Source organism: Panthera onca, chromosome C1 (genome assembly GCF_046562875.1).
Source record: "Panthera onca isolate mPanOnc1 chromosome C1, mPanOnc1 haplotype 2, whole genome shotgun sequence".
In the NCBI taxonomy this organism is placed as follows: domain Eukaryota; kingdom Metazoa; phylum Chordata; class Mammalia; order Carnivora; family Felidae; genus Panthera; species Panthera onca.
Genome location: NC_138346.1, coordinates 16,023,471 through 16,039,354, shown reverse-complemented (window position 1 = coordinate 16,039,354; position 15,884 = coordinate 16,023,471). Strand labels below are relative to the sequence as shown.

The 15,884-nt window shown below is 42.2% G+C and overlaps 1 protein-coding gene across 2 annotated transcripts in view; it reads right to left on the bottom strand.

Moving 5' to 3' along the window:
* PAX3 (paired box 3) overlaps positions 1-15,884 on the bottom strand; it is a 97,188-nt gene that overhangs the window by 16,464 nt on the left and 64,840 nt on the right. For both annotated transcript variants that reach the window (XM_078450846.1, XM_078450847.1), the window contains exons 5-7: positions 14,722-14,927; positions 4,078-4,243; positions 2,777-2,991 (exon numbers count right to left, since the gene is read on the bottom strand). In XM_078450846.1, coding sequence (XP_078306972.1) covers positions 2,777-2,991; positions 4,078-4,243; positions 14,722-14,927 — 587 coding nt within the window. The remainder of the gene's footprint in view (positions 1-2,776; positions 2,992-4,077; positions 4,244-14,721; positions 14,928-15,884) is intronic.

Sequence of the window (15,884 nt, the reverse complement as noted above, 5' to 3'; positions counted from 1 at the left end):
CCTCGGCTGATTTGTCTGCATATCAGATGGTCCAGAGAGAAGCAGGGGAAATGGAGGAGTAGGAGAGGAAGAGGAGACATGGAAGGATTAGTTCCATTTTGAATATCATATGATCTAACATGTTAATAAGCACTTCTATATAATAACTCAGAAGGCTGAAGACCCTTTCTCTTTGTTTAAGTTTATTTGTTTATTTTTGAAAGAGAGACAGACAGAGTGAGCAGGGGAGGGGCAGAGAGGTGGGGGGGGGGGGGGAGAGAGAGAACCCCAAGCGGGCTCCACGCTGTCGGCGTAGAGCCTGACGCAGGGTTCGAATTCATGAACCATGAGATCGTGACCTGAACTAAAACCAAGAGTCAGATGCCTAACTGACCGAGCCAACCAGGTGCCCCTAAAGACCCTTTCTTTACTCTCTTCTTTGGTTAATAGGTAATCCGGGCTGTTCAAAGTGGCCTCGTCTTCAAGTTTTCTTCACAATATTCCTAACAAAGCCAAACAACCAAGGCTTGGTCCTCCCCCCTTGCTTAAATAGAGGCGATCCCGAGAAGTGATGAATCCCAAAGCTATAGAAATCCAAGTTCTAATTTCCAATTCTCCTCCTCTGTTGTTTTTTAAATGTTTGGCATGATTCTGATCCACTCACCATCTTTTACTCCCCAACTCTGCCTGCAGAAATAAGGAGGAATTTCATCATGTATTATTTGTCCCTTTTGCAACTCACTGGGGATGTTGTAAGGACTAAAACAATATGGATTCCTCGTGGTAGTTTGAGGGGGAAATGTCTGGTTGAAATGCAAACTATCCTGAATATGTATGAAGTAATAGGTGAGAAAATTAACAGAATACGGAAGAGCGTAGAAAAGGAATACTGGAGGAGTTGCCTGTGGAATTTTCCATTGCTTGATATTGGAATGATTCCCACTCTACTGTCAACTCTGGAATCATACAATGAAAGATTAACAGTTTCAAGACTAAGTGCTAATAGCTCCAATTATATAATATAAAAAATATACTATACTGATTATAACATACAAGCTCATACGCTTAACACGAAGTCAGGAGTTTCACTTCTAGAATACAGATTTGTGTCATTCTTCCTGTTGCCGCTGAACAGGAAAGAAATGCCAAGGGAGTGCTGGGTCTCACCTTACAGAAGCAGTTAGGGTTATTGAGGGTTACTTTTATCAAAACATTCAACCAAACCGTGTTCAAAACAGCTCTGCTATGGCCCCAGACTACTGATGCTAAAAACCGCAGAGATAACTACTTCTGATGTAACTTCTCAACTGTGGAAGAAGCTTATACCCTCTAAATCTGGGCATTTTAAAGAGGAATCTACTAATCGAAGTCTATGATTTTCAGGCAAAAGCACATTTACAAATGCCAGCACTTGGAAATTCAATGTATTAGAGTCCTGTAGGAAGCACGTTCATTGTTTTCATGTTGTTATTTTTCAGACGAGGTTTAAAGCCACCTCTTATTTCTTATCCCAGGATGTGCTATAGGAATCTATGAAACTTAATTACATTGACTGTTACAAAAAAGGATTTATGAACTTTTGCCTTTAGGCAGAAATGTTTATTTCATTGCCTTTGCTATTCATTCTTTTCAACTCCGACGGCTTTGAACTTTTCAGCTGCTCAGAGTTATCACCCTCGTGCAGAGCCCAGGAACTGCACTCCCAACACACAAACCACAAGTTGAAGAAAACGAAGAAGGCGAAGATATATGAGTCGTTATTTTGGCCACCCTTTGTGCCATTAAAATCTCATTTTCTGCCTATTAGAATGCCCTCTTGGTGCTTAGGCAGCGGTGATAGTCGGTGATTAGTGTGTAATTGAGTATAATTGTCTTTTCACTTTTCATTTCTGTCATTCTGAGCTCCTCTCTGTTTTTCTCACCACCAAGAGGAAAAAGGGGGTGAAGAAAAGATAAAGCTGTTAAAACTCTCACTCTCCGCCCTGAAGAGATTCTCGATTGCAATTATAGATTGCAACCCCTTTGTGACATTTCTCCAAATTTAGTGGGCAGCTATCTTTGCCACCTGGGCCAAGAGCTCTCCTAATAAAATCAAGCGATCTGTATTTAAACTACTGCTAATAATGTCAACCTCACACAGATGCCACATGTAGGAAATTTATCCAACCCTCCAACATGCAATTACCAAGGCAATTTATTAATATGATCTCTGAAGAAAGGCTCACAGTCCAATGCAAATTAGAAAAACAATTACAACATTCAAATATCTATATATTCCCAAAGTCGCAGTAATTCTCCTAATCTGTGCGTTTATAACTCATTTATCCCAGAGTTCTGTAGTCATCAGCTGATCTCTCCCCACGCAATTTGTTTGCTTCCCCTCCGATCGCTTTATAAAAGCTTTGGTGTTTTCATATTGGGTGCTTTTGTTCACAACCGTATCAGCTGATCACGTACCTTTTGGAAAACAACAACAGCAACAACAAATGTGTGTGAGCTTCTGACCCAAAGCTCAGACCTAGGGGTGGAGCCAACCACTGCCTTGACAACTCGGTGTAAACACAGAATATCCACGATGACCTTAAAAATCACTTGGGTTTTAAGTCCAAGCTCCAACTTTTGATACGGGCCCGTAGGAAGGGTGGAGAGAAAGGAAACCAGAAAACTGAAATCATGTGGCTTGTAGAAAGAGTACATTATGGTTTAAATTTGGCAATTCATTATACGACCGCCTCGGGGAATTGACTGTTCGGTTCTAGTATACAGCAAATCGTCTGTCTGGAAACACGGGACTGACCTGAGGTGAAAGGCCATTGCCAATGGCGGGGTTCATGGGGTTGGAGGGCCCAGACGGAGGCACAAAGCTGTCTGTATAGCTGGAAAATCCATGCCTGGTGCTGGGGAGGCAGTAGGCAGTGTTGCCGTCTGGGTTCGAAGGAAGAGTGCTTTGGTGTACTGTGCTCGGAGGAAGAGGCTGAGGTCTGTGAACGGTGCTGCTGGGATCCGACACGGCTGCAAGGGAGAAGACTGTCAGCTCGGAGGCACCGGTGCAGGCCAGCAGAAGACGGTCACATCACCGAGCCACCAGCGGTATCTACCGCTCAGACCAAACAGTAATTTCAAACTGCATTCCACAACATGCGTATAGAGCCGCTCATAACAGCCACAGCCACATCTCCGCACTTACGCGCAAGTACGTAACTGACGTCCGTACTTTCCTGGCATACTCACCCAGAAAACGAGAGCAGAAATCACATTAACAATGATAACGAGCCTATTTTGGTAGCGAATGTTATTAATCAGGGTAAGGATTAACCAGTGTCAGAATCGCAAGGCTCACATTTCTTGTCAAATATTCTTTCTTTTTTTTTTTTTTCATGTTTATTTATTTTTGAGAGAGAGAGAAAGAGAGAGAGGACCAGCAGGGGAGGGGCAGAGAGAGAGGGAGAGAGAGAGCATCCCAAGCAAGGTCTTTGCTACCAGCCCGGAGCCCAACGCAGGGCTCGAACTCACCAACGGTGAGCCAAGATCAAGAGTCAGACGCTTACCGACCGAGCCACCCAGGCGCCCCCGGTCAAACGTACTTTCAAAGCAACTAAATATTCGTGTGGAACGTCTGCAGTGCTATCTTTCTTAATCCCAAGTAATTTATCACTTATCCCATTTACCTCTGTATGCCATCCAGCAGTGACTTTATCAAAGCTTACCTTCGCTCGATTACTATTGTTAGTAACCATCATAGGACTTTAGTTAACTGCAGACTGGAGTACAAACGAAGTAAAACTTTAATAAAGCCAAAGCTAATCCCATATTGATTTAGGAGAGCTGTTTTGTTTGGTCTCATTGTTTTTGTTTTAAAATAATGAAATAGTATTACATTATAGCACGGTTCATCTAGAGAGATCCAAATAATGTCATAGAGCCAACTATGTTTCTGAAATGTGACAGGTACATGTAGGATCACCTGATACCATGCAATTAACCTACAAGTAGCAACAACGTCAGCATCGCCCCGGGTTCCCCTGGCTGTGTAAAACAAGCAGCAGAGAAAGCCTTGGGAGTTACGCTTCAACCCCCGGACTCCCCCTTCCTCCATACCTTGCGGAATAGCTGTGGGCTGGTAAGATGTCTCCGACAGCTGGTATGTTGGCAGAGTCGGCATGGCGGTGGGAGGGAACCCCCCCGGAATGAGATGGTTGAAGGCCATCAGTTGATTGGCCCCAGCTTGCTTCCTCCATCTTGCACGGCGGTTGCTAAACCAAACCTATGGATTTAATTTAAAATTTGAGGATTTCACTGATGAAATAATAGTACATTCTTAAAGAATTTTTCATGCCAAAACAGATGAAAGGCCCCTTACGGACGGGGCAAATAGACGCAAGAGCCCTCTACCTTCTGTGTTGTATTGTCAGGGGAGAAAGGAGAGTTCAATGTCAGGGGTCGGGAGAGGGGTTTCCAGGACCGACCATGGGCCCGCGGAGCCCCCACAAGCCCCATGGCGACCATGGGCAGGGATGGCCGAGCATGACTGGGAACCACAGGAGCTCTCCACTGTCCCCATCAGCAACACCTACCCACCCCGATCTCTTTCCACATCGAAGCGAGGACACAAGCACCTCTCGGACCCGTACGTGACATATATCCTAATTAGGGCTTGCCTATCACGCTAACTTTGTATTTAATATTTTCATCAGTCTGACTTAGCGTTTCTATGTTATAAGCATAGCTCGTGATAATTGATTAAATGAAGCCATCTTACCATCTCTTTCAAAGCTGACACATTGTTCTGGTCTTAATGGAAATACATGCCAAAGAGGTAAGTATTTCAAGAAATGAAAGCATTTTATCTAAGAAGATCCCTTAAATAATTAGTTTATTATTTCTCTCAACAACAGCTTAAAGCACCTATACTACGCTATGCCAAGCACTATGATAACCACATATACTCAGAAAAACTTTGGTATAATATAGTAAAATGCCTTGAAAGAATTCAAAGTAAGTAGCCAGAGAAATGGCAACCATAGGGGTGAGAAATGTAACCGTATACCCAAATGTTAAGCAACTGTGATACAAGGCTTTTAATGGGACCCATCATCTTGCTCAATTCTTACAGCTGCAGCTTCAAAGTGGAACCTTTTTTTAAAGTTTATTTATTTTTGAGGGCAGGAAGGGGCCGAGAGAGAAGGAGAGAGAAAATCCCAAGCAGGCTCTGTGCTCTCAGCACGGACCTGACGCAGGGTTCCAACTCACGAACCATGAGATCATGACCGGAGCTGAAGTCGCTTAACCAACTGCGCCAACCAGGCACCCCTTAAATGTGGAACTTTGGATGATTTGAGACAGTGTGTATGTGACGTTCCCTTAAAATTAGAGAGTATTTTGGGGCACCGGAGTGGCTCAGTCAGTTAAGCAGCCGACTCTTGGTTTCGGCTCGGGTTGTGATCTCCCAGATTCATGGGTTCAAGCCCCGCATCGGGCTCTGCGCTACCAGTGCGGAGCCTGCTTGGGATTCTCTCTCTCTCCCTCTCTCTCTGCCCCTCCCCCACTCTTACTGTCTCTGTCTCTCTGAAAATAAATGAATAAACTTAAAAAAATTAAAAAAAAAATTAGAGAGTATTTCTACCAACTAAAGATAGTCTAAGTCCTATATCAGAAGTTCGTTGAAAACTTCACATGGATAAAGTACTGTGCTTGGGGGTCAGAGGGAAAAAGGGATGAATAAAATGTCAGGATAAGCCAGAATTCCCTGCACTCCAGCAGCTTTCAGACTTGTCCTCTGGAATGCACAGAGCCCTTAAGGAAACCAAAATAATCGCTCCCTGGAAGCAGAAGCTCCATATTTGGAAATGCAGAGAATCAGGGAGAGTTTGGAGTGGAGACGGAATTTGAATTCGTTTTAGAATATGGATATGATTTTAACAAAAGGTCACTCCTGATGGAGGTGATAATACAGGAGACCAGAGTGTCCAAGAAAAGGTAAGACCTGATTTCCTTACAGAGCAAAGCTAACAATTAGACAACTTAATTGTTGTTTTTTTTTTTTTTTTTTTAAGTTATGGAAACTTTTAAGAGTGGGGGGAAGAATTTCTCCATCTTGGAGCAAGAAAACCCAGTTTAACAAATACCTTGCCAAGGTATCTGCTTAAACTTTTGTGATTCACCCAAGTATTTGCCTGGAAAGGAGTCTGGTCTTCTCCTGGCATGTTGTAAGACACTGGTAAGGAAAGCTGAACTTCCGCAAAATACTAGCATTTAATACTCCTTAAGTTTCCAACAGGAAAAGAAGGTAAGTCAATATTTTCCCATGTTGATACATAATTGAATTAGAGTTTTACTTAACTTAATAAATTGCCACCTGGGATAATAGAACCATGAACAGCAAGCAGTCAATTTCAGGTTTGCATCAACTGTGTTTTCTCTCCGCAAAGCTAAGCATCTGTTATCATGACTCCCAGAAGTGCTTAGAACAAGCTGTTTGGGGCTGAAGGAGGCTGAGAGTAAGGAATGTGGGCTGTATTCAAGCCTGAGTGTATTGTACTATACCACACACGGTGGTCGTATTTTATATTATAAACCCTTCAGATTAATGAGTCACACTCAGCCCAGGTGAAGTGATCTCTGACACCTATGTGCACTGTAGGCTGGGAAGAGAGCTGAATTTTCAAAAGTTCACTCATTCGGACTAGCTATCCTCCCTTCTTCTGTTGAGATCGTTTATGAAGAACTGAGTCCGTACTTCCATTGTTATCAGAACATGCTCCCGACCTCTCTGTGCCAACTTCCTTCTGTAACCTTTAGATAAGTAAACCAAGTTTGATTTATCCAGTGGGTGGTGATGCCTGATCACTCCTTCAATCTCAACCTACTTTTGATCCAAGATCACTCTAACTCCTCCATAACCCACTTTTTTTTTACATGAAAAATGTCTTTGCTCAAACAAGAAATAATAAGAAACATCATGACTTCCTACAAATATCTTCAGGCATCCAAAAGACTAGGGATGTATGGTTTTTGGGGGTTTTCTTTTCATTTTTCCAAAATGATACAAATACTGAAGACACACTGAGTAAACCTACCAGGAGTTGTATTTAAAAGTTCTTAAAGTATTTACAATGCGATATCTATTATACCTACAACAAAAGATGACGAGAAATCATTTGGGGAAGCAAATCTTTACTGCAAAACAAACCTTCGACAGGAGGTTCAAGAGTTTGCCAGTGGAAGGAATTTAAATGATGTTTAAATTTAGGCTAAATAAATCCAGAGGGCTATTCCTGAGAGAACCAGAGATTACTAAGGACTGTCCTTCCTGTCTCTAGCCATTTAACCAGATTTTTTATTATCTTGCCATTGCCAGCCTTCTGCATTTCCTAGAACCAGCTGTATCTGCCAAAAGAAACATTAATATATATATTAATAATATATATAATTTTATATATAATATATTTTATATATAATTATATAATTACATATATATATCAGAAAGTAGTCCTTGCCTTCTTTCTACTTTGAAACTCATAAAAGACGTACCTACTGTTTTTAATAGGAAAAAAGTGTCCTTGAAATAACCTTCATTTTCAATATCTAAACTGACCAAGCACAGGGATCCTGGGGTACTGTTATGACCCCATCTTTTTAAATTTTTTTTTTTTCAACGTTTTTTATTTATTTTTGGGACAGAGAGACACAGAGCATGAACGGGGGAGGGGCAGAGAGAGAGGGAGACACAGAATCGGAAACAGGCTCCAGGCTCCGAGCCATCAGCCCAGAGCCTGACGCGGGGCTCGAACTCACGGACCGCGAGATCGTGACCTGGCTGAAGTCGGACGCTTAACCGACTGCGCCACCCAGGCGCCCCTATGACCCCATCTTTGACTGAAAGACATTCTCTTAGCGTTCAGAGGTCTTATGTTGTATCACTAACATTGTATTCAATATTGTATCACTAATTCCTAAACATCAATGATTCATCTACTAAATGAACTGGGTGAGTGCACAACACTGAATAACTTCATCTGAAACGGGTGGAATGCATTTATGACTCAGTTGTTACAATTACTAGAAACTGCTCTTTGTTCTGAAAAGAATAGCATGGGCAACAGAAACAAACTGGCCTCTGATGTTCCAAAGGAGAATATGGGTCTTGCATCAATTTCTTAGCCAGTAGGGCAGAAAGAGCAAGTTTTACAAAGTTGGCTACCTACGTGTTAAATGTAAGTCTATGATCTATAATTCAATGTAATCTCACCCTCCCCACACATTACCTGGCCTTCCACATAACACCTAACATGGTAAGGAAGTGGGGCAGGAGGCGTACGTTGGGTGATAACGATATTAGCTACAGCTAAATGCTGATAATTAACCTGTATAATACCACAGGGCATCAAAACCCTCCCTCAAAGCAAGTTTTTAATTCATCTGATGAACTGCCACCTGGTTCGTTTTCATCTGCCCCCGGATCTTTCCCTACTGGTCCCTCTACAGACCCCTTCCACAAAGCTGTATTCCTGCCTTTGGAAATGATCCTCAGACCCATTTCTGAGGTACTGTAATATCCAATGAATTTTTGAAGCAAAATTTAAATTGATTGAAAGATCCTCATCACATCATGATAACTATGGGAAAAAAAGATAATGATCTACAAAAAGAGAATAGGGTTTTCTTAAACTTTTCTCTTCTTGGGTCACATAAGTAACCAATTTGTCTAGACTTTCAACAATACAAGTTGAAGAAAGCTTTGTGTTTTAAAAAGATACAATAATACCTTTTATTCGCCCAGGTTCAATGCAGACCGGGCAAAAATTGAATCCCATGCCCCCCACCTTGCTACCTCTGTGACCCTGAACAAATTGTTGACTATCTGTGGGCCTCTGCTTTCTCATCTTCTAAGTGGGAGAAACAAAAAGCTACTTCACAAGATTGTTGTGACAATTAAATAAGACACTACAATTAAAGCCCTTGAAAGAACACCTAGAAGTATTTAGTGTTTAATAAAAGTTAGCTATTGGGGCGCCTGGGTGGCTCAGTCGGTTAAGCGTCCGACTTCGGCTCAGGTCATGATCTCATGGTTCGTGAGTTCGAGCCCCATATTGGGCTCTGTGCTGACAGCTCAGAGCCTGGAGCCTGCTTCTGATTCTGTGTCTCCCTCTCTCTCTGCCCCTCCCCTGCTCATGCTCTGTCTCTCTCTGTCTCTCAAAAATAAACAAATGTAAAAAAATAATAATAATAATAATAAAGTTAGCTATGAAGTATAAACATCACATTGCCGTCACTATCTTAGACACCCAAGAATTAAACCCTTGCTTTGTCTTCCCAGCTCTGTGGTCTACAGCCAAAGCCTTTTGTGCCCATGAGCAAACAGGAAAGTGCCCAAATAACACCTCAAATAATTGAAAGCCAGTTTGGCTTGAATGGAGACTTGGGTTAAATTTGCTTCCAAGTTTCATGGATTAGTGCTAATTATCCCATGGTGTAAGTCTAATTTTGCCCATCAAGAAATTACTGGTTCAGATTTTTGGTGTGGTTCTCAAAGGCAAGCTAACCTACATTATTCCAGATGGGTTATTTCAAATGTAATTGGAAAAATGGGGAGAGGATATAATACTTAATGCTTAGGGAATTCACAACATTTAAAATGCTTGATTAAACACAACATTCAGCGATGTGTAATGTGACAATGCCAACATAGTACTTTCCAAGTAGGTAAATTCAGGATAAGATGCAATATCCCTGGACCTTCTCATTCACTCCACACCCCCTCTCTTTCCACATCCCACTCTCCCAGTGCTGCTTTCCAGCTGTGACCACTGTACAGAGAACAGGTTGGGGGCGGGGGGAAGAATGGGTAAGGTTGACAAGGAGAAGCGCCAGGCTCTGAGGAATGTCAGAGGACCGTGAACACACAGAAAGGCAAATTCAACTGCATGCATCTTCATTCACCCCAAGAGCAAACTCCTGCTGAGAATTTCAGGGTGATGATATTTTTGCATCATTACGGAATTCAGGCCCAAATGTTCCATACCTATCGTAACTTCTGAACGACACAGATTTGCTGGGTGGCTTCAAATTCCCATTGGATCAAAAATACAAGAAAACACGTGTTTGGCGAGAATGTAGAGAAAAAGGAGCCCTCATGCACTATTGGTGGGAATGCAAACTGGTACGGCCACTGTGGAAAACACTATGGAGATTCCGTGAAAACTTAAAAATAAAACTATCATATGATCCAGTAATTCTACTACTGGATATTTACCCAAAGAATATGAAAACACTAATTCAAAAAGCTATATACTGCTAGGAATTTACCCAAGGGATACAGGAGTACTGATGCATAGGGGCACTTGTACCCCAGTGTTTATAGCAGCACTCTCAACAATAGCCAAATTGTGGAAAGAGCCTAAATGTCCATCAACTGATGAATGGATAAAGAAATTGTGGTTTATATACACAATGGAGTACTACGTGGCAATGAGAAAGAATGAAATATGGCCTTTTGTAGCAACGTGGATGGAACTGGAGAGTGTGATGCTAAGTGAAATAAGCCATACAGAGAAAGACAGATACCATATGGTTTCACTCTTATGTGGATCCTGAGAAACTTAACAGAAACCCATGGGGGAGGGGAAGGAAAAAAAAAAAAAAAAAAAAGAGGTTAGAGTGGGAGAGAGCCAAAGCATAAGAGACTCTTAAAAACTGAGAACAAACTGAGGGTTGATGGGGGGTGGGAGGGAGGGCAGGGTGGGTGATGGGTATTGAGGAGGGCACCTTTTGGGATGAGCACTGGGTGTTGTATGGAAACCAATTTGACAATAAATTTCATATATTGGAAAAAAAAAAGAAGAAAATTTAAAAAAAAGCTATATTCACCTTTATGTTTACGGCAGCATTATTTACCATAGCCAAATTATGGAAGCAGCCTACATGTCCATTGATAGATGAATGGATAAAGAAGATGTGATATATATATAGATAGATATACATATACATATACATACATACATACATACAATGGACTCAGCCATAAAAACAAATGAAATCTTTCCATTTGCAACAACATGGATGGATCTAGAAGTTATAATGCTAAGTGAAATCAGTCAGAGAAAGACAAATACCATATGATTTCACTCATGTGAAAACTGAGAAATAAAATAAAGAAAAAAGAGATGAACCAAACACCGGACTCTTAACTGTAGAGAACAAACTGATGGTTACCAGAGGGGAGGTGAGTGGCGGATGGATGAAATAGGTGAAAGGGATTATGAGGACACTTATTGTGATGAGCACTGAATAACGTATAAAAATGTTGAATTTCACTATATTGTACACCTGAAACTAATACATCATTGTGTGTTAACTATACTGAAATTAAAATATCAATCAATCACTCAGTGCCTATTGGATTTCCCTGAGAATCTCAAATTACTGATGAGAAATCATGCATCCTAGATATTTAGTTATTTACTTATTTTATTTTAGAAAGAGAGCAAGAGAGGGCAGGGGAGAGGGGCAGAGGGAGACAAGAGAGTGAATCTAAAGCAGGCTTCATGCGCAGTGTGGAGTCCAACACAGGGCTTGATCCCACGATCCCAGGATCATGAACTGAGCCCAAATCAAGTTGGATGCTCAATTAACTGAGCCACTCGGGTGCCCCTTAGTTATTTTTAATCGGGGGATGGGAGAGGGGAAGATGACATTTGAGAATATGACAAAGTCAGGGACCCCTCTCTGGTTAATGCTTGTGTATATGCACACACACACACACACACACACACACACACACAGAGGCAAAGGCACAAAATTGTGTGTACAAATCTCAAGTCCCCTAGATTTCTTGAAGTTCTTCCATGATTATCCTGGTCATCTGTGGACCCAAACTGAGATCATCTGATCTAACCTATCCCATATTTTAAAACAAAACAAAACAACAACAACGACGACGACGACAACAACAAAAAACTGAAGCCAGCAGGATTACAGCAGAATCAAGTGACTTCCTCAACAAAACACGTTTGGCAAGCTGAGACCAAAACCCACATCTTGTGACTCCTAATTAAATGCTGTTTCCTCCAACAGCTTCCTTTGCTGTCTTCCATTATCCTGGTGGGAAAAGTGATACTTCTCTGCTTTGTGGAGTTCTCAGATGGAATATTTACCAAAACTTTTGCACATCATAAATATTTGCATTCTTCCCCACAAAACGAATGCTTCCCATTATTTGCATAATGATACCCAGGAGGGGAATTGGGCAAATCAGTCTTTGGTGTACAATAATTCTTAGATTGTGTACTCAGATTCAGTTGTGATAAACACAACATAGCTACCGTCTAAACAAATTTTTATGAAATACTGACAAACGCCTAAGTTATTATACGTTAATGCCATCTGTACCCAGAAGACTTTAGAAATATTTTACTCAGGGGAAAAAAATAGAATGTAGACTTGTTTGGAGGTGGGGGGGGGGGGGTTCGTTTGGTGTTTGGTTTTCCCAGGTGCCCCAAATTAAACTAACTCACACTTTCTGGCTATCACTCAAACTGAGTTGACTTTGCTACTGCTTTCCCAGATCCTTCTAAAAACTAAAGGATTTTGTTCTGGCATTTTAATCAGTGATTAACTACTCCCTTCTTTTTCCTGCTGTGTTAAGTAAAAGATCCATATGCCGGGTGTTGTAGGGAATTTGTTAGGCTGTAGATCATAGCTGTGGTGCAAGACATGATGTGTCTCAAGGGAACTAATGAAGCTATAAGGAATGTAAAGAGTCACCGGGTTAAAGCCACATTAGGACAGCTGTTAGGTTAATGAGGGCCCTGCTTTGGAGAGGAGGTCACTGTATAGAAAAATATGAACCACTCTTTATTGGTTTGATCCCATGTCCTCTGCAAGTTAATGGGCCTTTCTCACTCTCCTCTGACATTCACTGAGCCAGATGTGAATGCAGGGCACTGCGCAAATTGCAAGGGCTTGAGATTCATTCTGTCCCCCGTCCTTGTTTTTGGCAAAGGCAGGAACGAGGTACAACAACACTGAACATTCTTTTAGTTTCCCGTCACTCTCTTTGTCTGATTTCTTTAAACTCCGGGCTTATTTTTTCACTCCGAGTTCAGAGCTGTCTTCTGTCTGTCTAAAAAGGACAGACTCGGGATGTGGGCTTGACCAACAGGGAGTATAGGGACCAAATCCTGGAATCTAGTGGGCACTCAATAAAAGTTTGCTGGAAGAATAGAGATAGGAATGGATCTGACTTCAGATTTAAATCAGGTCATCACAGAACTATAATAAAACAATTAGATTTGAGGTATATCATATTTGTAACACTGTTATATGTAATATCAGAATACATACACTACATATATTATATAATACAGTATTTATGTACACATATTATCATAATTTGTGGTTAGTGGTGGTCATTTCTGGAGAGGAACACTGTATCCCAATGTAACAGGTAGAGAGATTCAATAGTTCCAGCTGTAAAACACTTGCACCGTAACACCTCCCCAAATCTGTGGCCCTTCTCTTCACTCACCCTTCCGTCCATGTCCTGCTTACACAATCGGTTGCCTACATTCCAGCTCTGGATACCTTTGGCCACCGTCCTTTCCCTTCCACTCCCATGGCCACTGACCCGTTTCATGCCCACGGCTTCCACTGCCTATCACATCAACTGTGAGAGCCTTCCCCTGAAACCCAAGCCCTCCACAGGATGTCCTCGGCCTAGATGTCCAACTATATTCCTCCCTGCCCCCTCTTACCTCTCCCTAGCCTCCAGCCAAATTGAACAATTCACTGTGCCTTCAACATGAATGGAAATGAAATGTCACCAGGTCTGTAACTCGTGTGTTGACTCACGTTGTACTCGCCCCACCCTCCCTGACCAGTGAATTTCTCTGTAGCTTCGAAAGTTCATCTTAAATCGGCCTTCTTCGTGAGCCTTTCCTCCTGTTACTCCAGCAAGATCTCATTCTTTCCTCTCTTAACTCTCACTGCACTCTGTCTTAGGGTACTTATTATATCTGGTTTTTTATTATTATTATTTGTGCTGACTTCATTAACCATATTAGACTGCAGCTCCTTGAGCGATTTCTCTTAATCCCTCTTAGCGTTCCTTCACTTTGTTAGCACTATGATACACGGAAAGCCAAGTTGAATGAGACAGTTCTTCTGACGAGGCTTTGTAGCCTGGAAGAGGCTATTTCTGAACAAGTCTGTAACAGGAGAGGTAATCAGCTGCATATGAGATGCATTGATCAATCTAGAGACCAGATCGACTGACCAGTTCACTGCTGAGTCTCCAACCTCATTTTGACTATGAAAGTCAAGTCGCCAGGAAGAACACAGCGTTTCCAGATGAGGCAACTTAACCAGAGAGAGGGGTGCCTGGGTGGCTCGGTCGGTTAAGCATCTGGCTCTCGGTTTTGGCTCAGGTCGTGGTCTCACGGTTTGTGAGTTCAAGCCCCTCATTGGGCTCTCTGCTGACCGCACAGAGCCTACTTGCGATTCTCTCTCTCCCTCTCTCTCTGCCCCTTCCCTGCTCTCTCTCTCTCTCAAAATAAATAAATAAACGTTTTTAAAAAGGCGCTAGAGAGAAAGGTGGGACCTTTATACTACTAAAGGCTACAGTTCACAATGAAGTGCCTCCGCTAACATATTTATTTTCTTGGTTTCAAATCTGCTTTAGATGAGAGGACACTTTTTTGTTTCCTGTCCGGATTTAATCAGGACGTGGCTGTCCGGAGTCAGTACCTGCACTCGGGCCTCCGTGAGCTTCGCCCTCTGTGCCAGCTCCTCCCTGGTATAAATGTCAGGGTAGTGGGTTCTCTCGAAAGCTCTTTCCAGTTCTTCAAGCTGTTCTGCTGTGAAGGTGGTTCGGCTCCTGCGTTGTTTTCTCTTCAGGGGCAAATCTGGTTCGGAGTCAATGTCGGAGCCTTCATCCGATTGGGGTGCTGAGGCTAAAGGCACAAGAGAGAGAAGGTGATAAAATGGGGGTCAAAAAACAAGGGTGACCAAGCCTTAAAGATTCAAATCCTAACGTCCATTCCCAATGTCTTCCCTGGGACACCAAGCCCCTCTCTGCAATATTATATTATTAAATGATACCTCCTCCCCTATTTTGTCTCCAGGCCCCCCAGGCAGAAATCATTGTTCTCTGCATCTGTCAGTCGTGGTCCATTATGAGATCTTAGCAAACAGGGACAGGCATTCTTTCACTTTTAGGGCCCTTGTCCTTAACACTTAATGGGCACTCCATCTGTGTTTGATGAATGAATCATTTAATTTGGTTCCAAATTAACTCTCTCCAACTTTGACATGAGGAAATCTGTTTAAAACGGTGGTTCTTTAGAAAAAAAATTCCAGGGGTGCCTGGGTGGCTCAGTCGGTTAAGTGTCCGACTTCAGCTCAGGTCACGATCTCGCGGTCCGTGGGTTCGAGCCCCGCGTCGGGCTCTGGGCTGATGGCTCAGAGCCTGGAACCTGCTTCCGATTCTGTGTCTCCCTCTCTCTCTGCCCCTCCCCCGTTCATGCTCTCTCTCTGTCTCAAAAATAAATAAACGTTTAAAAAAAAAATTTAAGAAAAGAAAAAAAATTCCAAAACTAATGTAGTATCTAAAAAGCCAATAATAGTGAACTGTTACAGGATCCCAACAAATTTATAGACTCTACTGCTCCTACGGAAGAAATCATACTTATAGTTAGTATCTTATTACCAGATACTGAGAAATATTTAAGAAGAGTTTAGATACTGTTGATGTAAACCTCCTGAACTGACTCCAGAAAAAGCAGGCATAGTCTAGTGACCTGTCCCTACACCAAAAGTTCAAAGCCTGGGTCTCTGCTGAATGGCAAGCAGCTGCCCAGAGGCTGTCGCCTCGTTTGAGGAACACGGTAAAAAATTAAAATACGAGTGCC